Genomic DNA, 26,727 nt, shown 5'->3' with positions numbered 1-26,727 from the left:
TCAGTTAAGTGAGGAAAAATTGTAAAGTTATCCAATTAGAATAAAAGATGTATCTGTTTGCTTCTCAGTTTGAACTTGGAAGATATTTGTTGGTTTTAAGTTCTAAGCAAACATTTCATGTTTTACCTCAGACAATTTATGGAGCATGGCTTCTGTTAACAAATAGACAGCAATTTCTTAAGGGTTTTTTTTTGTTTGTTTGTTTATTTTTTTAAGTATGCAGTGGCATCCACTTCATACTTGGCACACAGCACGTACTCAGGGGCAATTTCTGTTCCAAGAAACTTAAGCAATTTCTCTCCTTCACTATAAAAGCAGATTTTTGAGAGAGTGCTCTCAATTTTTGGGGGACTTAAAATCTAGCAAAACCGCCTCTCAAAACAGAGGTAACATCCAGTTAGGCTGCTGCACTTACGGAAGCACAATCTAATACTCTTTTGTAGATGAGACATGGAAATAAATCCAAGAAAATATCTCTTTATTGATTTGTTTTGCACAGTCACTTTCCACCAGAAGTATGTCTGAATGCTCGCCTACAAAACCAGAGCTTGATTTAGCAGAGTTTGATTAGCCTTTAAGGCAATGTGCTGAGTTCTTGGATTAGGTAATGAATAGATGTTTGAGACCTAAAAGAGGTGAAACTGGATCTATAAGGCAAAAGAGGGGAGGAATAATATTTCCTGTTATGCCTCTAGCATGTTGTCTCCAAAATGCTGGATGTGAGCAGCAGAGCTGACTGTATTACATTAAAGGATTCTTTAGCTGCATGTAAGAGATGCTGAACCATTATTTGTTTTACCTGTAGCAGTTAATATTAGCAGTGTTTTAGAGATACATGTATATGGGTTAGGCAGAGCTCATTAGGTGACTTTGAACTTTTTTATGATACTAGGCAGTAAGGCATAGTGATTCAAGACCTGCTTCATGAACAAGTCTGTCATCTCTGTTGGGGCAGTTGATTTGATTATAAACTCATCAACCACTCCTTTGTAAGTCAACTGTAGTCAGTCCCAAGTACTGGAAAGTTTATAAACAGCAAYAGGTAAATGTTTCTCAGTTGAGAACTAATACTCGGTACCAAATAAGTCACTTAATGAATACTGAGCTCTTACTTCACACTCTCTCTCTCACACATCCATGGTGTTCTTTATATTCCTGTTTCAAAACATTAGTTTATAAATCTACAGTTCTATGGAGAAGAGTGTTTGAGTGCCATAAAATATATTCTTCCTTAGAAGTGCTTCTATCCATCCTCCATATTGTTGAAACCATTATAGTTGTTAGCATGATAGCCTAATTCTGTGATTAACTTTGAATCCCATTTCCAGTGTTTAAAGCACAATGCTATACAGGTTCATACTATAGCAATGTGTGTTGGTAATTCTTCTTGAGCAGATGAAATTATAATTTCTCTTCAGAATATGTGTACAGTAAACAATTAGATTTTACCATTTTTCTGTTATATGAATGTAATTTTTCAATTTTAAATCAAGTGTGAAAGCATGCATTGTTTCACATCTTATCTTGCTTCAGAAATATCACACAGAAATACAGTATTCTGTTTAGTAGAATTTCCACGTATTCATGCAGCTGGTCCTGTATGTCTTGACTTTTCATTTAAAAGAAAAAAAAGATTTGGGGCATGCTTCAAGGAATGTATTTTTCTGAAGAGGGAGGGTTGAAAGCAGCTGGTTTTCATGGAGAACAACATTGGTCTGGATGCCTGGAAAGATTTCTACTATGGGTATGTGCATAAATTGTGTGATTGCATCATTATTTTTAAGTCACATTGAAGATGAGTTTTCTATAATTTGCATTAAGTTCTTCTATTCAGAGTTGGGTTTTCTAGTTCCTTTTTTTTAATTGTTTATAAGATCATTTTCACCTCTCCTTTCAATACTTTATTACTTAGAGAGCAAAATTCCTGTAATAATTTTCTCTGAGCATTAAATCTTATTACAGGCAGCAGGCAAAATCTAACATGTATTTTGTTCCATGGAGGCCTGTTTGATAAAGTACTAAATGAGACACATCTGGGTCAATCTGCTTCTCATCTTTTGGGTACTTGCTAGAAGAATGTTTAATGATGCTTAGTCTGTACCCAGTATTTCTCCATTTAAAAAACTTGTGTCTTTACTTTTTGCAAAATCTGATTCTTGCAGGTAACTTTAAGTACATCTAGTACTTCAGAAATATTTTGATACTATATACTCACTATGAGTAATTTTTAAAAGACTGATTTACAATACTAAGGACTTCATAATGCACCAGTTTTCACAACATTTGTTAGCCCTATTTTTGGGATGTGGTTCCTAGCAGTCTGAAACTACACTGCAAGAATAGAAAAGGGTTTAGTGGCAGGCACAAAATCAGTTCTTTGCCTCTCTTCAGACATCCTGGAAAGATTATTGCTGCATTACTAATAACAGATGCCCTACACACCATGAGAATTTTTATTTAAGGTAATAAATCCATGTGACAGTGTTGCTGTCTTCTGTCTCTGCAAGTCCTCTTTGCCGCTGACAGAAAGTTATGCTATAATATGACTGTGTGGCATGACACAAAGCTCCACTTCCATCTCAGTTTGGGATGGAAGTAATTCTAATTATTTGAAATATCATGAAGAACATCTCTTTCTCACTAAAACAGACTAGGTTCACGTGAATAAACTGTGTAAAACAAAATTGTGCCAAAGCAGTTTGGACACTCAGTATAACTGGTAATACTTTCAGTTTTGTTAAAACAATTTCAACATCTTTTTCTTTTTCTTTTCTTTTTTTCTTTTTTGCCATGCTCCTTATCTGATTTATCTTGTTTTAGATTTTCTTCAGGTATAAATAAATAATAGATCTTGTTGTTGATATCTAGACTGACTTCCTAATTATTATATAGCCTTCCTCTATTTAACCATTATTTGGTCACTCTTGCAAGCGTGTCCAAACTTGAGCCTGATTTCTGAGAAGCTCTGGTACTACTGACCAGGTATGTCAGGTAGATGTGGTTGATACAGCAGAAGAGGATGAAGATGTATCTTTTCACACTCACAGGACCTTATGAGTCCTTTTACTAGAGGTGGAAGAGAGAGGACTATGAGGGGAACAGTTTCCTGTGATATGTCTGCTTTGAGATGGTAATAGTCAGGCAAGTTAAAACTAAGAACTTTGTCCCCTTTTGCAAAAGCCGGGGGTGGAGGGAGGAAACGAGTAAAGACCAGTACATGTTTTGACATGGATGTTAAGTGGTTAAATCCAAAAGTTTTGGAGTAAGGTTTGAAAGAAAACAAAATCTTGGTTGGCTGTCAAAGTATGCTTTTAAGCAGCTATCTTGTAAGCTGAATCAAGAAATGGGAGTTAAATCTATTGTGCTGTTGTGCCAGCCCAGCAGCACTGCCTTTGCTATACAACTTGATGTTGGTTGTGTGGTTGGTGGGTGGTTTTTTTTGTTGGTGGTGTTTTTTTTTTTTTAACAAGAAGAATCAGTAATTAATTAATTTCCATACATGAAATGGGACCATCATCCTTTTGGTTTGTAGACACAGAAACAGATGGACAATTTTTTTCTTTGATTGTGATAACAGGAAGCAGGGATTATTTGTGTGAAATAAATTGCCTCAATAGCCTTCTATATAATACAAGAAGGTTTTCTTTTTTTTTTTTTTTTTTTTCCCCTCTCTGTCCCCCACACATTGCAAGTGCCTGTCCTTTTATTTAAGTACTGCACATTGCAACCTTTCAGGATAAGCCTATGTGCTTTCTAACATATCACTTGAAGTAGTTCTGTTCTTTTTCAGGAACGGCTAAATGAGCAGGCTTCTTGAGTTTCATTTCAATGGAATTGTTAAATACTACCAGAATTTAGGGACTATGAAAAATGCTGCAGAAGCATGAGCTTCTGGTAGCTAGAGATGTAGAAAGAAGGGAGACAGTACTCAAGTAAAGTTTCATCCTGCTCTTTGCCTCTTTCACTGAAGAGCTCTCTCTTCCTTGTAGCCATTGTTCCCCACTACCTGCTGTCACAGAAGCCACAGCCTGACTTTTTTTTTTAAACCTTCTTCTTTTCTTCTTACAAACTTCCTCTTGCTCTCTTTCTTTGTACTCTCATACCCTTTTCTGAGAATTTGCAGAACAGTTAAGTGTGAACTGCTAGAGCAGTAAGAGATTTCTAGTTCTTTAACAAGGCTTTTCTCACAACCTTGGCATTGGGGAGTTAGGGGGAGGAATGTTTTCTTCCTTTTTTTTTTTTTCTTTTTCCTTTTTTTTTTCTTTTTTTTCCCCCCTGTGGCAGCTGGAACTGTGATTTTGCTATCTCAAATACTTCTGTCACAGGTGAGTGTTCCTACTGTCTTGTGGGTTCATGCTGGTCTCTGCAAATCAGCAGATTGTAGAATCTCCCTTGATATTACATACCCGTTCTTCTTGTTTCTCGGGCTAAGCTGCTTAATGTGTGTTGATTAATCTTAACACCGAAGAGGGGAGGAGGAAAATGCTTACTTTAACATTTTATATTGCTTAGTGAATAACAATATTTATATTCCATCTGTTGAAATATCCTCCCCACTTCACTGAGATGCAGAACTGTCTGCAGATGAAGTCTCAGTACCATTTCACTGTGCACGTGATACCCCTCCCCGCCCCCTGCCCCCAGTATGGTGTTGCTAAACCTGTTGAAAATGGAATATGGGAACAGTCACTAGAATTAGACTGAAGATGCCTGGATAATTGTTTCTCCTCTTCAGATGTGTCATGGACTGTGTTAAAGATCCAAATGTTCAGGAATTCTGATGTAAGAGTCATACAAAAATCACTTGAGTCATAGGTGCCTTGGTCTCATGGACTACTTATAAAGGGAATGCCAGTCCTAAGATTTTAGGTTTGGTTTTCTTTGGCAGTCCCACTTCCAAGTTGTGACCCAATGAGATCCTTGCTTAACATAGAATATGTATGGGATTACAGCCTAGCCTAGGTTAGCAGTAGGCTATAGAGCCATACTGTGCCGTTGGCTCCTATAGTAAGGCCTTTAAATTATGCTCCTTAACATGAGGGAACCAGAAGCCATATGTAAAATAAGTTGATGTAAGTAATGCCACAGAAGTGGAATTTCTATAAAGCAAGATTCAAAGAGGAAAAATAAGTATCTCAACTTAAAGCTCTGTTTTATGCACCAGGGCTCTTAAAAGGAAGCTGCCTTTCCTGAATAGGAGAGGAAAGGGGAGGTGTAGTTTGACTGTGGGCAGTTAAGCTTTTACAGTATAATTCTTGCATACCTATGTTATTCAAAATATTTATTGGACACCTAATGCTAAATGAAGTTGTGTGGTGTGTTAGGTTCCTTTATTTCTAATTGTAAAATTACAATATAAATTAATAATTTGTATTTCCTGCTTAGCTGTGATATTTTAGTTTACCAGAAACTAACAAGTTCTGAGAGCAGTCTTTTATCCAGGTAATAACGTCCTTGCTAAGTACTCTTCAGCAGAGAGTTGCACTCTGTGTGAAAATTCCAGATGATTAAGCACTCGCATTGTCTGGCCCCTAGTTTAGATAGCATTGTAGCCAAATAAAATAGAAATGAACTCTTCCTGAAGATATTTTGGACAGGAGAGATTTTAATACGTAGTTATGAACACTTACGTGAAGTACTTGTAAGCAGCCCAGTGTAGTTACAAGTAGCATGTAGTTCAAAATAATGCAGTCAGCAGCTGTTCTGATTATTTGAACGTATGTAGCAGTAGACCTTACAAGCATCATGACTGTGCAACAGCATTTTAAAAAAATTCTGTAGACCTGTTTGCAGACTGAACTACCCAAATAAAGAGGAGCACTGAACTAGAGAGTTCCCCTGGCATTTTTACTGGCTAAGTAGTTTTATGTGGTGTTGTGTGGAAGAGGACCATCTTCACCAGCTCTGCTGCTCTGGCCCTTTCTACTTTGGGGGCTACACAAAGGAGCTGACTGTTAGTGATGGTGGTCGGGGGGGGGGGGTGAAGATGAAGGGAAAAGAAAGAGGAAATGGAAGGTTTGCCTTGGGGCCTAATTTTCCAGCTAAGAGAGATAAAGGGACTGTTCTGAAAGTCATTATCTTGGGTTTATAGTTACCAGATGGGAGGCTGCTTTAATGAAGAGATTTTTCAAATGAAGACCCCCCCCCTCATAAGAGGCATTCAACTATTCGGGTGGGTAGGCTGTTCCAGGGGAAGCACAAAACAAAACTGGTTGAGAAAAGGACATAATTCTCCAATTCAAGGCATGAGTTTCATAGAGAAGGCATAGTCATGTCTTTGGGAAAATCTTGCTGACTGAGCAAGAAAGAGGAAGAGGAAAAATGATTTGTAGTTTGCTTTATGGTGTGTTACTGGGGTCTGTGCTGAAAGACATAATTGTGTCCATATGTGTATAAAAGTACAAACAGGTTGGCTTTCAGTTTGGTATAAAGTAATGGCTGTAAGATTTTATCCAGAACTACTCAAAGGGTGGTGTAAGTCCAGCTGGCTCAGTGGGAGTTGGATTAAACCCATTACAAGAGGATGATGAGTCATGTCAGGAGAGTTTCCTCAGCATCTTGTAGCTACAGCTTGTTCAGACTCACCTCCTGTGTTGCGCTGTGTGCAAAGTCTTCCGCCTCATCATGGCGGACTAACTGAACAATGATCAGTTTAGGTTTGATCAGAAAAGAAAGAGGAGTCCTTTACCAATAAATGTAAATCTTGACGTAAGTGACATTGATCCTTTACTCAGATCCCTGTTTCTTCAGGGCTTGTTTTCACTAGCATTAGGTAACTCAAATACGAGTTATCTTTGTGCTTTCATGGTTAAACTGTAATCCTGTTTCATTTGAAATGTAGTCAGTTGCCTTTGATGGTGTGGGATCTGGCCTTTGCAAGCCATCTTCCTCCGTTATAGAGACAAAGCTATGACAGCAAGATTTAAATTTGAATTAAAAGGTGATATATCCATAAGCTCATGGTTCACATTTTTAAAGAGAGATACTTTTTAAATGACCACGTGTTTAACTGAGTTCTCTACACCAGAAAGATGACATTTCTATCCTCTCTTACACTCATAATTTGAAAAGTAGATACTGTGATTTTTTTTTCCAAGAACCTCCAGTTATTGGCTTAGAAAACAAATCTTTGTGCACTAGCAGCTATTGTGTGTTCAGTTGTAAAAATAATAAAATAATAACTTGAAAGAATTTTATACTGTTTAATAGCACCCTCCAATATTAGATGCATCATAAATCTAGGGGGCCTTATTTTAGGCAGGCAACTCAGGAAAACTTTTAAAACTAGTTCTTCAAGAATGACTGGATGTTCTAACATGTTTTGATATTGGTATCTATTTTCAGCTATGAATTTTAGATACAGTAAAACAGACAGTCTTAGGTCTCTTTCTAGAAAATTTTATGTAAAATAATCAAGGTAAGACAGGGTAAATCATGGACTGTGTGAATGTTAATCCATGGAAGCATAAATAGATTTTGAGACTATAAAAAAATCCTTAGAAAACAGATTTTCATTACTTCTGTGTTTTAGTAGGCACTGAATTAGCTTCATTTAAATGGAAATTGTCCCTGAAGAATAGCAGGAGGCGTGTTCTCTATTTAAAGAATGTTTCCAAGAAATTTTTTTTCCCCAAAGTCCAGGAGTCTAAGGAGCGTATGCTGCTGCAGACTATTCATTGTGCACGCATTTCATTACCTTATCCTTTTAAGGAAACAGCATACTCAAGTAATGATGGAAAAGCTCAAAGTGAAATTAGGCTCGAGCCCAAACAAACTATGGTGAATTTTCTTTCATAGGGGGATCCTAATCATAAAGAAAATAATACAGAACAATAAGTTTCCGTAAATGCTTCTCCCCTGAAACAGGGAGACAGGATATCAGTGAGACCTGAAAGGTATTTTTGACTAAATTTGTGAGAAGAGCTCTCAGAAAAGTAGCATGAGAGGAGACTGGAACTTGACAAATGGGTGATGTTTGAACTTGCTATTTGAGGGCAGTGAAAACTCCCTCAGAGAGGGAGAGGAGTAAAACTCCCTCTTAAACCTGTGGTGAACCACTTGAAGGGCATTTCTATAGTGTAAAGGGTACAGGGAATGGAGATTGGAGAGCAGCAGCACTAGGGAAAGAACCCAGACTTACAAGAGGATCTGAAATAGGGATTATATTTGGAAGAGAGGATTGGAGAGCCATAGGCTTGGGACACTGATATACCACCTCTTATCTCCGAGATGACTGTTTAAAAATTTGGGATTGTTCTCTCCCAAACTGAGACTTGCTGTCTCTCCATTGAAGACCCTGTTCCTACATCAATCTTGCAAGAAGGATTAGAAAATGTTGTTGTGAGAAGAGTTTTAGACATGTTAAAATTAATCTGTATTTGGAAGCAGCCTGGTTTTGTATACTGTTTCCATTTTCTTCTAAATTGGCAACAGATTATGTAATCAAATGGGTATGCACAGATTAGACCTGTTTCTGAAAGATAGGTTTGAAAATGTGTGTCTTCATTTCTTGTTGTGAGCTTGTTTTCAAGACAAAATTAAATTCTGTCGTCTTAACGAAACTGTACACCAGTGTTGCAACACTCATCAGGCTTGGGAAACAGAGTAATGGCAATGAATGTAACGAAAGAATTACATTAAAGAAAGACAAGGTTTTCTTTGTTTTGATATGTAAATTTTAGGAAGAAAACTTTCTAAAAGTATGACAGTAACTTGACAACAATCTTCTAAGCCTGTAGGGCTGCTGGCAAATATTTTAAAAGTGGGGTTTTTTTTCTTGTCTTATTTTTTTATGTTAATCCAGTTCAGCTCATAAGGAAATGTCAAAATTGATGATTGAGTTTACTTTCCAATCCTAATTGGGAGTTGAATTTACTCTGCCATTTTAATAGAACTGCACATAGCAGTGCAAACAAAAATGAACGACAGATATTGTACAGGCATACCTTGTTTTATTGCGCTTTGCTTTATTGCGCTTCGCAAATATTGCTTTTTTTACAAATTGAAGGTTTGTGGCAACCCTGCGTCAAGCAAGTCTATCGGCGCCATTTGTCCAACAGCATGTGCTCACTTTGTGTCTCTGTGTCACATTTTGTACATTGGGTTTTTTAGATATAATGCTATTGCAATAAAAATCTATTAATAGACTACAGTATAGTGTGAACATAACTTTTATATGCACTGGGAAACCAAAATGTTTGTGTGACTCACTTTATTGCAATATTTGCTTTATGGTGGTGGTCTGGAACTGAACCCGCAATATCTCCGAGGTATGCCTGTATATGATTTTAAATCCAAAGGGCAACTGTCCAGAGTCAATTTACAGCATAATCTTTAAAGGCTGAGGAACTCTATTAATATTGCCAGTAGTGATTCTGGTTAGTAGTGACATTACAGTAAGTGCCTAGAATAAGAAGTCTGAATGCTGTTTATATCCTACAACAAAAAGAAACAAGCCTTGACCCAAGCAATTCTATCTTATTTATAACATGGTAGGCAAAAGCTTTTCTAAAGATTTATTTTAGACTAACCAAAATGCTAGAGTACAGCAGTGAAACCATTAATGGTTTGCTAGCCTGCTATGTGTAAATATTACTAAGTGTTTAGAGGTGTAACTCGGTGTCCTAGGCAGGCTTTGCAACCCATATTAAACTCCATACCTTCTGCAGGTTTTCTGTTGTAGGTGGTCAAGCTGACTATTTGAAAGGTGTTTTAGGAATGTCCACGCAAACTACAATCCTCACGCTCAGCTGCAATGTAGACAGATCAGAAGAGAGGATTTCTCTTTCACTGAAACTTGCTTTGTATTTGTTCTGGTGGATATTGCAGCAGTTTGAGAGTTGCTGGATGTACTTTGAATGCTGTAGGAGCATGTTCAGAGTACCTTCTGCTTTTGCATTGTAGCAGTTGTCTAAACCACTGATTCTCAAACTTTTGGGGCTCCTTCACCTGTACCAGGCTTAGAACAGGTTGCTTGCCCTCCTAGGTGAACAACTGCTAACACTTAGATTCTTCTGTAACTGTAGCTTTGTTGCAGAAATTTTCTTTATTCTTTTAGTCACCAACAAAAGTGGGTTACACAAGACATAACTCTACTACTTTTTCACCTTTTTTAGTAACTTCAAGTCTTTTGGTTTTGTAACTTCATGTCTTTTGGTTTTGTTTGTTATATAACTTGCAGATAGAAACTAATCTTCATAATCCAAAAAGATGTCATGTGAAAAAAAGCTATCATCATTTCATGGATTTCATAGATACAGCTCCCAGTCCAGAGGTTTCTACTCCTACCTGGGATTTAGGCTTGTTATGTCATAGATGCTGGCACCTGTGGAAAATGGAAGAGGCTGTTTTTTACACCTTGGACTACTTCCCCCCTCTTCATTAAAACAGTTCCTGTAAACTTAAGTTTGGCCCCAAATTTTGGCAAGATGCTTGAAAGTTTTTACTAAATGTCTTATATATTGAATCTTGAATCTCCTTTGGTGAGTAATATAACTACATTTTACTAGTAAAGAAGAGCTACTAAAACAACAAAATAGAAATGAAAAGGAAAACATTTTTGAGTCCTAACTGAATGAAATTGAGAACGTGCTTGCATGCACGCTCACGTGTGCGCTCTCTCTCTCGCTCTGTGTAATATTTATTTATATAAGTCCACACACGTGCACACTTATGTATTACTTTTGGTAGCATTATATCTAGATTCTTCAGTCAAAAACTCCCTCCAAAAACATTAATAAATAACTTATGGACAGCCTGAGTGTGTGTGGCAGGGGGGAATCTTGTGATTTTTGAGCTAGAGAAGACCATTGTGATGAATTATCATCAACTAGTCCTATTTTTAGGTTTTTTGGAGGGAGTGGGGTGGAGTTATATATGTACAGATATAGATATGTGTACGTGTACTCTGTATATGTATTTCTTCTGACCTGTTTGCTTAAAACATTGGGGATAAAGACGGATGCTGGAATAGGTTTGAACAGTAAGTCTTAACTTTAACACTGAGTAGGGATGATATGCACCTGCTTACAAAGCAGACAGTTAACTGAGTCTCTAAGAGCAGAATTATGGCACATCTGCCTGTGTTGCTTAACGGTCTACCAGCGTAAATCTCTGGCCCCGTTAGGTCAGGGAGTTGACTATTCTAGCCTCAGTCCTTTGAGAGAATTGTTCTGGTGCTGCTGGTAGAGGCAGGGGCACCAGCTATTTATTAATTTAGCTATTGGCCGATCCTCCTGTTGCTGAGGCCTCCCGGAGCGTGCTGCAATGACCTCCTTACATCCCGACTGGATTTCCTTTCCCTCTGTGTCCTGCATCTGGGAGACTTTAACCTGATTGCATGCAGGGTAGATACTGACTTGACAAATATTTACTGTTTCTTAAGACAAATATGGACTGCTGATTCTGGGAGGGAATACACTCTTAAGAAAAAAAACCCAAAATATCCAGTGCATTGAATTATGTCTTTCAGTCACCTGCCTTTATAAAGGCAGTGACCTCTTGCGTTATGCTTTTTGAGGTCCTCCCAGTAAAAATCGTTTGTGATTTACTCTGTTTCTTACCTGTCTCTTGGTTCTAATTATCCTCTGTGACCCCAGGGCAGGCCCAAAGATCRTCTCCAGCAAATCGTAAGTGCTTTAGCTTCCTCATTAAAGAAGATGATCACAATATACCTCCTGTGGTCTGAACCCTTTTTCCATACGAGAAAACTTTGGTTCAAAAACTTAACTGCACTTCACCTTTTGATCCAGCTGCCTGCACATACACCAGAGACTATCCTGAAATCCACCATGTCCTTTCCTTTTGGTATCTCTTGAAAGCATAGATGACACTACTTACAAAGCTAACTTAAAGCTTAACTTTCCATCCATTCTTTTTTTTTTTCCTTATTGCAATTACTTCTAAAACAGCACTTTTTCATAACTGATCTGAAGCATGGCATAGCTTTCAGTCAGTGTTTTGTTTGATGTATTTCTTAGTTTCTGTAGTATTTCCATTTTCAAGTGACTTTCCGTTGAATGGCTTTGATGTTCTCTCTCTTTCAGAGCCACCTAGAAGGAAATTAGTCTTTTGCTTTTTAGTACATAACAAAACACAGATGGGGAATCACTTTGGAATAAACTGTACATTTGTAGATACTATAGAAGGCTACGTTTTCAGGGATAGCGTGTTGCCCTGGACAGTGCCTCTTGAAATGTGTTAGGAATAGAAAAATGTAATAAGAAAAAGCTTAAGTTATAGGAGATAAGCAAGAGCAAAAAGAGAAAGGAGTTGTGCTTTGGCTGAGGAGAATGTCCTGGGAAGGTGTTCTCCAGGTTTGCAGTGCATAAAGGGGCACAGGGTCCTGCTTCTGCAGTGGCAAACAGGCTGCCTTTTAAACTTGAGTTACAACTGGGTTTAAACCCCGGGTGAAGAATATATTGTATTTTCAATGAAGTAATGCTTGATCTCCAGATTGTGGGCTGCCCTGTGCTGGTTACAGAAGCTCTTGGTGCTGTCGATGAGAGCAGTGGAGCAATCGGATTTATACTCGCATCCTTATGTAGCGCAAGTAAGGACAGCGGCATGATTGATCACACAGATATGAGGAAGTGGTGATCACTGCGTGTCTGGGACACGTAACGTAAAGAGTTTGCCTGACTTAGGAACATCTTGCCTGCTTGCATGTTCTGCGTCAGATATTTACATATGCAAAGCACACCTATTTATTACATGCTTATGGTGCAGTTATGAAAATTATTTCTGCCTGGGACTGTAGACAGGATGACATAGGTGATTACATTTTTTCCCCTGCTTTCATCTCCTCCAAAAAGAATTAGGCATTGACCCTGTAACAGGTTATATTCAGGTAAATGGATCCCCCTGTAGGCATTGGTTTGAAGAATCAGGGGTTAGCTTTAATTTCTTAAATTTCTGCAGGTGAGCTCCTTGTATTTAAAAGCACTACCAGTAAAAATCTGTTTTTCCTTTGTGTGTAGGTTTTTCCCCCTCCTCTGGAAATAACTTGACCATCTGAGATTGAAGTTTTAAAAGATCTGTTTTCAGTTTTCTCCTGCAAACATTAAGATGATGACATAACTGAAGGTCTCAGTGAAATATGACTTAACAGTTAAACGTATCCACTTATGGATTTGACAGCATGGTATGCAGAGGTCTTCTGATCAAGCAGCAGTTCACCGGATATAGCAAAATAGCTCTGATCAGTGTGTGACCTTGAAAGAAATGAGTGTTTCTCTGTCACAGGCTGTCGGATGGAGAACAGAAGTTCTGTTTCCCAGTATAAGTTGCTGTTTATTTGGAAGAAATAACTGAAATTTTTTTTGGCTACTCTCAAATAATTGCACTTTTCAGAATTTTATGTACGTGAGACTTGCTCATAAAAATGAATGGGCCTCCCCTCAATTTCTAGCATTTGAGAGATATCAGTAATAGCAAGTCACTTGAGGGCCAGAGTAGTACTTCTATTTGATCAAGTTGTATTTCAAGGCAGATGACACTTATCCCTATATCACATTTAAATTTTTACTTACTTTTATTGTGCATACTCATAGTTCTGAGTGTCAGATAGGGGTGTATCTTAATGGCATTTCAATGTACATTATGAAAACTCCTTTATATAATGGCAAATTAAAAGAGATGTTCAAAATGAAGTAATGAAAATGCTAGATCATTCTTTTCACTGCTTTTCAGTGAGACTAAAAGAGAATAGGAGAATTAACTGATTTTTAAAAATAGCAAGAGAGTAAAACTTATTTTGTTTCTTTGTGAGAATGAAATATTTCAATGAGTGAGGCAACTCTGTCATGCAGCTGAAATTAAAATCTTTATAGTGGTCAGAAGATTTAAGTGGTGAGCAAAACTTAGGTTTCTGTTTGAACTCTGCAAATGTGCTGTGGGAAATGCAGGTACTCAAATCCCATGGCAGAAAATTAAGAATCAGAAAAGTATTGTATCTGTTCTTAAGCTAAAGTAGAAGGGTTAAAATAGAAGACTCAGCAATGCTTTTCCGCATTTATACCAATTCATGTGCAATGTGAGGATATACTCTCAAACATGACATATCAGTCTTAAAGAATGTTGCCTCCTTGTGGTGTTTAGACATTGCATGACAGGCTAGAGAGATTGTAATTTTTAATCAATATGATGACTCTTATGCTCCCACTGTGCAGAACAATTATGAATATTCATCAGTAAAATGCATTCCCTTTGAATGGGATAGCACTGATGTTTTGCATAGCTGTGTGCTGCTCTTTTCAGAAAGTCTACTGATGAGTGTGTAGATGTCTGTACAATTTTTAGCAGTCTGCGAAGGTCCCCTGTGTGTGCTGTGGGATGGTTTCAACAAGGCTTGCCAAGTTGAATATTAACGTTTTCCTGCTTCTCTTTGTTGTGTCATTTGAGAAGGCTCTAATAAAAAATGAATTTGAAATGTACAAAACTCAGTTTTTAACATCATTCCTGAAGTACAATAGCTCTAAAACACTAGGTTCAGTGATATCCTATGCTGCTTCCAAATGCTGGCAAGTCCCCGTTGCTTTTAATCATTTATCAATGTGCTTTGGCAAAAATTTTCCTGCTGGAAAGCACCTGAAAGACTCCAAACACTTTCAAATACTTTTGAAAACATGGATAGTTTTCTGGGTGTTTGTTCTAGGACGGATGTTTTGTGTGACTGCTGTGAAATTTTACATAAAATGACTTTGCAATGCAATCTTTTTCTCCACAGATGAAATCATGCATCAAGATATCATTCCCCTCTATGCTGCAGATATTGAGGACCAGTTAAAGAAGCAGTTTGCTTACCTATCAGGTAAGACCATGTTTACTCCTACAGTCATTGTTCAGGTGTGTGGTTGGACCTTGTGGAAGGGTGGACCCTTCCACAATTTCTGAGGCCTTGTATTTGAGAAATCTATTCTTTGTGAGCAATTCAAAATATAGACTACCAAGACTTGTTATTTAGAGATTTACAAAAAGATGTATAATAGAAATTTAAAATTATAGTTCATTTTTCAGTATCCAGGGTAATGGGATGGAATAAGGGGTAGAACAGAAGAATAATGGGGGGGGAGAAAAAGAAATAAGGAGGTGCTGAGGAGCCTACTACAGGGACACAGTGTAATGTAGTCAGTGCTAAGGAGCTGTGGGTATTTATACTGTGCTTCCCAGTGCTCTCAGCTGAGATACTGCTCAAATACTGATCTGGAGCCCTCTGAGCTAACTAAACCACAGAGTGTGATGCATAGGTAGCCTGACTGTTGCCGTGGTCTTGCAGCCCTCCAGCTGCTGAACTTGGTCTATCTAAACTAATGCAGGGACCGAGACTAGCTGCTAGTGGGTATGTATGGGGAGATGGTGTCTTTGCTCACTGATCAGGCTGTGGAGGAGGGCTTTGATAAGCTTCTAGAGTTTGTCCTGCCTGCCTGTCTGTAAAGCTCTCGCAGGTGACCTCTTGGAGCCAAGTCCTCCCTTCAGTATATAGAGAAGGATAGTGTCAGTGGCTTTGCAAAACTGTCCTGCCTCCTTCCCTATCAAGGAGATTTACCTGTCCAGGCTGAAGTTAGGCTTTATGACTGTTCCCTTTTCCTTTAAATCTCCCCCCTGCATGAGGTCAAGACACACAGGGGAGTGAAACAATGTACTGCTTTCTTTGCTTAGCACAGGTTCATTAAATCTCATTGTACTCATAGTTGATCATTAATCTGTTTACTTCTGCCACATGAACTAAACTAAATGTGWGTCTGTGGTAGAGACTGTTTTCTCTGTTGGGTGATGGTGGCACTTGGAAATAAGATTTTTTTTTTTTTGGTTTACGAAATTGGATGTTCAAGCTCCATTTGAGATGACTCAATGATAAGAAGTGAAAAGGTGTTTAAACTGCCATTCGTTTCTGGAAATTTATTTTTGTGACTTTCCAGGCTCTTCCTTCGTATCCAGGGGCAAAAAGTTGCTGGTGATAGAGTTATACAAGACTCGGCCTTGTTAGGAAACTGCAAGCAGGGTTTACATTTTGTCCCACAGAAGCGAATGGAAAATTGTGGTGACTAGAGTGGATGAACAGAATCTCACTGAGTCCAGCTGGAGATTCTTTACCCCTGAGATCCTTGAGTTCACACAGCCACAAGCATATTCAGCACCCATTACATCCACGGTGCAGCGGAGCTTAGCAAGGGCAGCCATTGCTCATTCTGTCTTATTCAGTGTATATTTAACCCTTGTGTCTATTATAAGTCTGTTCTGTTTGCCTGAAATAGTAGGACAGCTGCATTATTCTGGACTGTAATAAAATATAATGGAGAATGTAGTTATTCTTGGGTAATTTGACTGTTACACATTTTCATGTGACTTTGGACTTCAATTTTTTTATCCTAATAGTCTCGTAAAGAATGCTAAAGGTTAATTTTTCATGCTGTACTAAATAGTTTTGCTATGGGTTCTGTGAACAAAGTAACAGAGTTTGTTTTGATGCTCAATTTATATAGGATTTATTTACTTTGCAGTTGTTCTTACAAGTGACTGCTGGTATGCCACTTAAAACATTAATTGTGTGTGAGAAGGGTCCTTTTGTTTATTAGTATGTTGCCTTGGAAAAAGACTCTTAGGACATAAAATTCATTAAAATGGAAGCCCATAAATTGCGAATACTTTTAGTAGGTAGTTTCTTTGAAGGTGTGGTGAATCACTGTTGTCTTTAGAAGACKCATTTAATTTTTTTAGCAATAAAGCTGCATATATTTGAGAATTGCATTACTTTCTCTAATGGGAAGTATCTAGGTTCTGTGGGATGCTTGCTTGAATAGTGAGTGAAACCTAGTCGTCTTCTCTGGCTAAAGACGATAGCCCTTTCTGAGCTACTTCCTGTATTTTGGTCTAATTCAGGGTCACTTGATTCTCTCTGTCTTTTGCTTTGCAGGTACAAAGTACCTCATCTCTCACATTCTGCTAGATTGTAATAGAAAGGCTTGAACTGAAACAAGATACTTATTTTAGTGCTTCACTTTTCAATAAATATGCCTGAGTGTAGTTTCATGAAGTTGCTAGCTACTCATACAGATGCTGAAGGCTGTAGCTGTTGCTCTTAGTTGTGAGTATGCGGTCACATGTTCATCCTAAATCTAATGGATGGACAAGCTCTAGACAGGGTTTCTGATCAATCATTCACATAAGTCTGTAAACCCCAAAGTTAATATTTTACCTCTAGCCCACTTGTTTACTTCTCTTTGCTGTTTTTTCTTTCTACAGAGCATGGTCCTAACATTTGTAAAAATTGATTTATATATTTTTTTTCTTTTTGTTAGGCTGTATTAGATGTCCCCTTCCAGATATCAAAACAGATGGTCCTCTCTACATGCTTCACTATTTCACCTGTCTTACTTTTTCTTCCTCTAGTTATTATTTGGGCAACCACTTACTTTCCTTCTGCATTGCAAAGAGTTTTCCGCATGTGTGTGTTTGTTTGTTTGTTGTTTTTGTTTTTATCCTTTTGAAGACCACTGTGTCTGGAAAATGCGCACCTTGCATGCTTATGAAAGAAAATATTAGATGTGAATGAAGTGGATTGTATTTCCTTTTCTCCTTCCTTGATTGGAAAGTTGCTGTATTACTTTCAAACCCAACTTTCCAACTATCTGCAAGTGTTATGTGCAGGTATGTTAAAATAAATATAGTTGAAGAAGCATGTACAGTCAGGTGTGTATCTTTTTATGTATCTTAACTGGTACAAGCTATACGATGTACAAATGACACTTGGCCACTATGAATACTGAACCACTTGTTTTGGTGTACTTTTCTTTGAATGCCTCTTTGTGCATTGCACAGCTTCAAACAAAGTATTTCTATTAAAGGAAATACACGTGAGCTACTCTYTGTAATTCCTTATGCTACTTGCATTTTTGCTTATTGATTTGTGGTGGCTTTTCTTAGAGTTCAAAAAATTAGCATTGGTACTAGCTTTCAAAATGCTTAATACATTTGGCTCTTTAAATTATAGTTCTAAATGTTATGCTTCTCCTCACTCTCTGTAGCTTTTAGTTCATTGGCAGTGTCCTTCGTTCTTCTGTGCAAATGATCTGAACGTGTCTCCCTGGTTAAACTGTTCCCTCTGAAGTGACCCTGCGCTGCTGGCTTTGTTTATAAAATTGGCTTTGAGAATTTTTGGCTGAATTCTGTGCCATATGTAGGACAACACTGATTTTTATTTTTAATACCAACTTGATTTTTTTGTTACCTGTATAACATTAAATGTATGTGTATTGGCAGTAGAAGAGGTATTACTTACCAGTTTCTAGCTCACTCAGGTGCAGACTTGGGTTTAACTGTTGTTTTATATTCAKTATGCTAAACTCACTGCCTGTAGTGATGGAAAAAAAATAAATAACAGAGAGAATGAGAATGAATCTGTGGCTAAGGTATCTCCAGTGCAATAATCAAATTTGTACCTGAATGTATTTGAAATCTGCTTTGTAACCCAGTATATTTACTGCTGATCAGCCTCAGAAAAATGCAGCTTGTAAAGTAATATAAGTAAACTTCTCTCTTGTTTCAAAGAAAGAATATTTTAATAAATTCCCCTTGACTCTTTGTTTTGCGAAGAATATGCAATGAAGCTTTTATCCACTACTTCACTGAAATCTACACTCTAATTCCAAATACTGTGAGTACTCCAGTTAAGTATATTAATCAAGTGGAAAGAAGAAATTCTGCATCAGAAACATATGAACGTAATCCCTGAACCACAACTACAGTAAGGCAACATATGTAGTAAGCATTTCTCTCATTCATCCCAATACCTAACTTTTGACATCACTGTGAATACGAGTCCTTTTACTTGGATCTTTTCCTTAGCAGGGCTTTTAAACTGAGATTGTTGATCCAAGCCATTTAACCGTGATGGTGCTCTTGAGTCTTGTGTGTGCATGCTGATCAACATAGAGATAATATCTTTCTCTTTTAAATGGAATGCCACTTATTTTGCATTATGGATTAAGGCTAGAGGATCTACCTCTTTGCTCCTTCAACATCTAATTATATCCATCTACCTTCTGTTCATTTTGTTTCCTTTTCGTGAGACTGGGCAGAGTACTCTTGAGAATATCTTTTCTTATTCAGTTGGAGCAGAATAGCTAGGGGAGCACTGCAAAATAACCCCTCCAGTAATCTACTTTGCTGCTCCCAAACTTTGCCAGCCCTACTAAAAAAATTAATGTATCTTGAACAGGGCTATGGAGGATTTTCGTTTTCTCTGTGTGTTGGGTTTTTTATTTGTTTTTTAGCAGATGCATAAGTAGTTCATCATCTTTGTAATTTTCCCTGTCAATGCCATTTTAAAGGGTAGTAATTATTTCTCATTTGAGATTGTTTTTAGATAAAAAGCACTCATGCCTCTTGATTTGGATCTGTGTAAAACGGTGTTCTGATTTCCTTGGTTTGGCACATCTTTATCACCTTACCTACTTTACAAAATAAAATGGGAGTTTGCAATTGTGGTGGGACAAGTTAGATGTAGCAGAATATAAAGAATAAATGCTAAATTATGTAGACTTTAGGTAAACCTCACCAGTCTCATCCCACAGTAGTACAGCTGGTTTGAAAGGATCATTTTTCTACTCCCTACATACACATGAGCTGTGGGAAATAATTGTATACGTGCTATTTCATAAGCGGAATTAAATCATTTTGCTACCTAACCTGTGGAGCTAATGAAATTCAACACATTTTTAAAAAGCATATTTGCCCAAAATACAGGGCTGATATAAAAACTGGCCATAGTCCAAAAAATGAAGATCTATTTAGAGTACAGCTCCACCTAGCTGGAAGTTTACTGGAATTGTAGTGACTTTCCCTCTGAAAAACTTCCATTTTACATAGGTAATTTGTGTGTGCTTTGATAGATGTTTCAGTTATATAGGTTGACACAAAGTCAGTTGTAAATGAATTTGCATTAATGAAGTCATTAATGAATTTCATGGAAATAGAGTTAAGAAGTGGATGTACTTCATTTAAAGTATTGTTTTTTTTTATTACTGATATAAATTTCAGTTATCTTTGCTTCCATGCTGTTCCCATTTTTAGACTGAAAAATAGTAATCCTCTATTTTGGAGAATGCTCTTTACAGTTATGTGTTATGACACAAATCTTAAGTAATTCTTAGGAATCACTTCAGATAAAATGTGTGTAGACTGATGATATGTGCTTGAAAACTGATGCGTTCTCTTCTGCTATCTGCAATTTAAACAAAAACAAAAGCTGGCACTCAAATGTCATTTGTTTAATATTTCAAAAAGATGGTATTGAACATTTTTTAATATGTTTCATKGTATAGTCATAGTAGTGTTTGTTTTTAACAAAAATATGGCTTTATAATATCCTTTTAGAATCTTAGATACAACAGATTAAAAAAGAATGATCTCAGAGAGATAGTTGGTTGTCTTAGGAACACATAAAACTGTTAAATTCAAGTTGGATAAATCAGTGTAACTCTGCTTAAGGCTAGAAATAGAGCATAGGCTCGTATGTGTCATTGTGAGCACAACTTGGCCAGCAAATAAGTTTAGCGTGTTCCAAAACCGTGGTTGAAATTTCGGGACTATGCACTAGAAGGGAGGGGGGAAGATGATTGTCCAGCTCTTGTGGTTGTGGGGTAACTAGATGCAGTCACTTTACCAAAAGGCCTGAATTTACTAAAATATTACAGTTCAATCAGTGTTGGTTTTTTGGTTTTTTTTTTTTGGATTGTGACTGAAATTCCAGTAGCTCATTTTAAAGTTATTCTGTGCAAATTTAATTATTTTCATGGATTGTAGGACTTAAACGGTTCATATTAGTTTTCTTGTCCTTTCTTGTAATTGGCTGCATATATTTTTGAAACACTGGATGGTGGTTATTAATATGTGAATTGGTTGTAATAAGACACTTAATTTTTGCCTTAAAACCTGTGTTTTAAGTAGGATGAGATAATGTTTGGTCTTTTTTTTTTTTTTCTTCACTTGCATGTTTTCTCCTTTTCACTTAAAAAAGAAAAGGAAAAAAACCCAAACCACCGCTTCCCTTCTGTCTCCTCCCCCTAGATTCTATGACTTGATTTAGTTCTGGGAGAAGGACAAATCACATTTTGCACAGCTGACTTAGGAATAAGCTGTATAATGCTGCTTTTACAGAGGTGAACCAAGAAAGCAATTCTGAATAGAGGAAAGAGCGTCTCGTTCCTTGCTGCCTCAGGCTTGCATGGTTCATTATACAGGACGCTAAAAATTGAACCCACCTACTGCATTTATCATTATTTAATCAAAATGCAATTGAAATTTAGGATTTTTACTTTGTTATATATTCCATGACATTTTGTAGCTTGCAGTAACAAATGCTCATTTACAAGTAACAACTGCTTTACTGGAGTGGCATGTGATGGTGTATTTAAAGTTTCAATATAGAAAGTGGCTTCTATAGACCATCAATATTAAAGCTGAAATTCTACAGAATTTATTATGCATAATGCTTCAGAACACTTGGCCTTAAACTGTTTTTAGCAGTGAGACCCTGATAAGGGAAAGAGCACTTGAGCAGCATTTGAAGCTCTGTGTGTGTGTTAAATGTCCAGTCAGGTAAATATTAGAGTAACATAGGGTACTTAGTTGTTTACTGATTAAGAATATATGACAGGACAGAGTCATCTCCACCCATGATAACCTTGGATTAGAAAGTTAAAATTAATAGGCTATGGCAAGGCGGGATTGCTCTATTTGCCCTTGACAACCAGTCATGGTCTGGGAACTTCCTGAAAGTCATAGTCAGTGGTTCTGCTTTCACAATGCGTCCCGCAAGCCTATTGTTCTTTTTCTTTGTTTCACATATTCTATTTATAGAAGTTAAGTGGAACAAAGCAAATAACCAAGGAGGATACTGCAAATAATGTATAATTGTACCTAAAAATAGATAATTTAGAGCAGAACACTTCATAAGCAGTAGAAATATTCGTTATCATGCTTGGAAAAATATTTTTAATAAAAATGAGGGAGAAAAATACTTTGGTCCTTAGAGTTTGGGCAGTAAAAGAGAACAGAAGAATCAAAATTGATCTTAATTTACATTTGTGTTGGGAATATTTATGTAGCTAAAGTTAACTCCCCTGTTGCAGCGCTTGGATGTGTCATAAAGATTATGTTTGCAAAGCTGTGATATTTGCATAATAGTTACTTTTTGTTGTTATTTAACTGCATCCAGGGCATATTAATTTCTGATAGCTGGTATTGAGGAGCTACACAGTATTAGCACTAAATTGTCTGTAAGCAAATAGATTGAAGTCAGATTCACCACTACTGAAGGTAACGATACCATGTGTGCTCTTTTAATTACTTGAGGGCTTGGGGGGACATGGTAGTTTCTTTTATCAAACACATCTGAGCTCAAATATTTCTTTTCTTTTTTTTTTTTTTTTGGTAGTTTCTTTTATCAAACACATCTGAGCTCAAATATTTCTTTTCTTTTTTTTTTTTTTTTCTGGTGAGGTTAAAGACAAAGGCACTTGAGCTGGGTAACAGCACAGTTTAATTTTCACAAATCACTATTTCTGTCATGTTCAAACACAGTGTTAACAATACAGTTTACTTAGACACAATTGTCAGATTTGAGGGCTGGAAAAAAAAACTTACTATTTTGGCAGGGGCGTTTTTGGTGGTTCTCCAATTTTTGAAATGTCAAGCAAGGATAATCTTCTAGCAATGTCTTACCTTCACCTGCCTCCCCAATGCCAACTGTTAACATCATGCAGTGGCTAGGGTCATCAAGTCCATTGTCCAGCCTGTCTTTATGAAAATATGCTTGCTTAAGTCCTGAAAGATTAGCATTGCCTTTAAAAATATATATACATTTCACATATAAAAACATGTGGGAAGTGCATTAAAAAGCATTRTACTTGTGAATTTTCCACAACAGTGGAAATGCCAGAAAAGATATAGATGATGATAATGGTATCTACTTCTTCAGCAGCCGTACTCCAGTGTAGATGTTTGGCTTTGTTTTACCTGTTGCAGGTAATCTGAGAAGTTGGGCAAGAAATCTCATTTGAAACACCTTGCCCCAATCCTTTTAATGTTCTGACACTTCTAGTCTGCCCTAAGAGTGGGAAGGATGCTGACAAGCACTGCATCAAAAATGAAAAAATACAGTAATTTCTTTGCTGTGAAATTGCAACCTAGATAAAGGGACTTAGGTGTAAATATGCCTCCTATTGGGTTTTTCTTCTTTTTTTTTTCTTTTAGGTGGAAGAGGGGGAGATGGCTGCCCTGTTATCACCTTTCCAGACTATCCAACTTTCAGCGAGATCCCCGAAAAGGAGTTCCAGAACGTCCTGACATACCTGACAAGCATCCCAAGGTGAGCACCTGCTTAGGAGAAAATAGTGTTATCTGCTAAATGATTTTTCATATTCAATCATGGTGTACAGCAAGGTTTGGTATTTAATTAAAAAAAAATGAAAATGCAGCTTGTAGTAGTACAGTGTTGATAAGAGTCAGGGCATGAAAGAAGAAATTACTTCCTGGTTTGTATGGATGCAGATTCCATGACAGAAGTCCCCTTGCTTCTTATCTTTGCATTACTATACTTTGGAGTGCTGTGCTCTGTGTTTTAATTGAAAACATGTACAACTCTGGCAGACCATTCTAATTCCTGTAAATTTGGACGTTATTCAGTATGTTACTCAGTGTGAGGGAATACACAGTTATGTACAAGGGTTTGTCCTAACCATTTGTGCTCCCTTTCCCTAGCTCAGCTGAGTATAGTCTTTTAGCACTTCCAGCTCTTTGACCAAGGGTGCTAAGCAAGCCCAGCAATTAATCCTACTTCTCTTAGAGAGCACTGTAGTGTTATCAGTGGGCTGCTCAATACAAATTGTGGGTTTTGTTGAAAATCTGTTAGAGAATGAAGTAGTGTGGTTCAAGATCCTGATAGGAGTAAGGAAAGCAAGTAGTATAGAGTACAGATCCTAGACTTCAAGAGAACATACTTGGGGTTATTTGTGGAACTGGTAGGTGGGATCCCATGGGTGGCAACTCTGAAGGGTAAAGGAGCAGAGGAAAGCTGGCAAGTCTTTAAAGACAGCATCCTACAAGCACAAGAATGGTATATCCTGATACTCAGAAAAATGAGTGGACATGTTGGAAGACTGACCTGGCTAAACAGGGAACTTGTGACTGAGCTCCAATACAAAAAAACAGCACACAGGAGGTGGAAGCAGGGAGAAGCTACAAAGGAGAAATACTGAAACGTTGCCCAAACATATAGGGATGGTTTCAGGACAGTCAAAGCTCACTAGGAGTTGACGATTGCAAGGGACATCAAGGACAACAAAAAGAGCTTTTACATTACTTCTACATTCTACATTAGTAGGCAAAGAATAAACACAAGATGTTTACATGTGGTCCCGTGCTGAATGGGCTGGTTAAATTAGTGGCAGCAGATGCTGATGAGGCTGAGGTACTCAATGCATTCTTTGCTTCTGTCTCCTTTGACAGAGTCTCCCAGGCCTCTGTGTTTAGACACAGGGTTCAAGGAGGAGAACGACCAGCAATGGTTGAGGATCAAGTCAGGGATCTCTTGAGAAATCTTGACCTAAGTCTAGTCTGTGGGACTAGATGGGCTGCTTCTGAAAGTGGTGAGCGAGCTGGCCAGTGTCACAGTGATGCTGCCCTCCATCATCTTAGAAAGGTTTCTGAGATCAGAGGCAGTCCCTGATGACTGGAGAAAGACATGTTGCATTCATCTTCAGAAAGGGCAAGAAGAATGATGTGGAGAACAACAGGCTGGTGAACCTCACTTTGGTCCTTTTGAAAATTACAGAGAGAGTCCTCTAAAAACACATTTCTGGACACCAGAAAGAAAGAAGGGATTGGGAATAGCCAGCATGGATTTAACAAGGATAAACTGTGCTTGACCAACCTATTTCTGTGATGAAATTACTAGATCTGTGAATGAGGGGGAACTGTGCATGTCATTTGCGTCAGCTTTAGGAAGGCTTTCAACAGAGTATTCCCCAGCACCCTTGTATCCAAGCTGAGACAGGTGGACTACTACTAGATGGGTGAAAAACTGCTTGGATCATCAAGCTCAAAGGGTAGTAGTTAATGGTTCATACTCTACCTGGAGAAAGAGCTCCTTAGGGGTCCACAATGCCTATTTGTCCTGCCTAATATCTTTGTCAATGACCTGGGGGAGGAGATGGAGCACACCCTCATCAAGTTTGTGGATGAGAAACTGCGGGAACCAGTCAATACACTCAAAGTCAGGACTGCCATTCAGAGGACCCTAGACAGACAGGAGGAATGAGCGGACAGGAACCTCATGAAATTCAACAGGCAAATGCAAACTCCTGCAGTTGGGATGGGCTAACTCCAGGCAACAGTAGGGACTAGGAACTGACTGGCTGGGGAGCAGCTCTTCTGAAAAAGATCTGGGTGTCCAGGTGTACAGGAGGCTAGACGTGAGTCAGTAGTGTGCCCTGGCAGCAGTGAAGGCTAGTGGCCCCAGGGCTGTAGCAGCAGGAACGTGGGCAGGAGCTGGTGGCAGCGGCAATCCCTGGGTGGCCCTTGCCAAAGCTCATCTGCAGGGTTGAGCCCCACTCTGGACCCAGGACAGGATGGGTACAGACAAGCTGGAGCAAGTGCAGCGGGGCTACCACGATCACCAGGGCTGGAGCTAACATGTGAGGAGAGGCTGTGGGAGCGGGGCTTGCTCATCTGGTGGAGGGAAGGCTGCAGGGGCCCAACAGCCATTGTCCCGCTGTGATGGTGTGCACTGTGAGGATGGTGCCAGGCTCCTCATGGAAGTGGGCAGCAAGAAGGAAGAGGCAGAAAAAACAACCAAGAGGTTCTGATTGGACAGGGAGAATAATTAAGCCTTGAGACAGGTTGCCCAGAGAGGTTAAGGAGCCTGACCTTGGAGGTTTTCAAGACCTTGCTGGAAAAAGCCCTGAATGACTTAATCTGAATTTGGTGTTGACCCTGCTTTGAGCAGGAGGTTGGAATAGAGACCTTCTGATGTTTCTTCATGCCTGAATGATTGTATGAATCAAGAGATCTCCTTTTTATGTTTCCCAAATTAGGTTACATGGTTCTGAGAGGTTAAAAACTCTTATAAATGCATGTTGTATAACAGCAACCAAATGCTGGTCTCGAGCAGTTCTCATTCTTTTCACTGACAGCATTTGGTGCAACTCAGTATGGACCATGCTGAATTCATGTTTGAAACTGATAGTGCCCTGCCGGAACGCCCGGAAAAAGCAGCGGGTGATTGTTGTGGGGGACTCCCTGCTACAGGGGACGGAGGCATCTATCTGTCGACCTGACCTCTTGTCTAGAGAGGTTTGTGGCCTGCCGGGGGCTCGTGTGAGAGATGTCATGCAAAGACTGCCTAGGCTCGTCCATTCTTCGGACTATTACCCACTGCTGCTCTTCCATGCGGGCGCCAATGACACCAAGGGCAAACTGGAGACCACCAAGCAGGATTTCAGAGCTCTGGGGAATGGTGGTCAAGGGTCTGGGAGCCCAGGTCATCTTCTCCTCAATCCTGCCAGTGAGGGGGATGGATGAGAGGAGGAGGAGATGGACTTTCCAGGTTAACGACTGGCTGCGCCGCTGGTGTTGGCAACAGGGTTTTGGTTTCTACGACCATGGGACCCTGTTTGAAGATCGACAACTGATGGGGAGAGATGGGATCCACCTCACGAGGCGGGGCAC

At 38.5% G+C, this 26,727-nt stretch overlaps 1 protein-coding gene across 4 annotated transcripts in view; it reads left to right on the top strand.

Moving 5' to 3' along the window:
• MCF2L (MCF.2 cell line derived transforming sequence like) overlaps positions 1-26,727 on the top strand; it is a 163,591-nt gene that overhangs the window by 75,669 nt on the left and 61,195 nt on the right. For all 4 annotated transcript variants that reach the window (XM_026055314.1, XM_026055306.1, XM_026055321.1 and 1 more), the window contains 2 exons: positions 14,726-14,809; positions 23,254-23,368. In XM_026055314.1, the coding sequence (XP_025911099.1) occupies positions 14,726-14,809; positions 23,254-23,368 (199 nt within the window). The remainder of the gene's footprint in view (positions 1-14,725; positions 14,810-23,253; positions 23,369-26,727) is intronic.

Source organism: Apteryx rowi, unplaced genomic scaffold (assembly GCF_003343035.1).
Source record: "Apteryx rowi isolate R43461 unplaced genomic scaffold, aptRow1 scaffold_123, whole genome shotgun sequence".
NCBI classification, from domain to species: Eukaryota; Metazoa; Chordata; class Aves; order Apterygiformes; family Apterygidae; genus Apteryx; species Apteryx rowi.
Note: the sequence above shows the minus strand (reverse complement) of the source record. Positions and strands in the feature narration are given on the sequence as shown.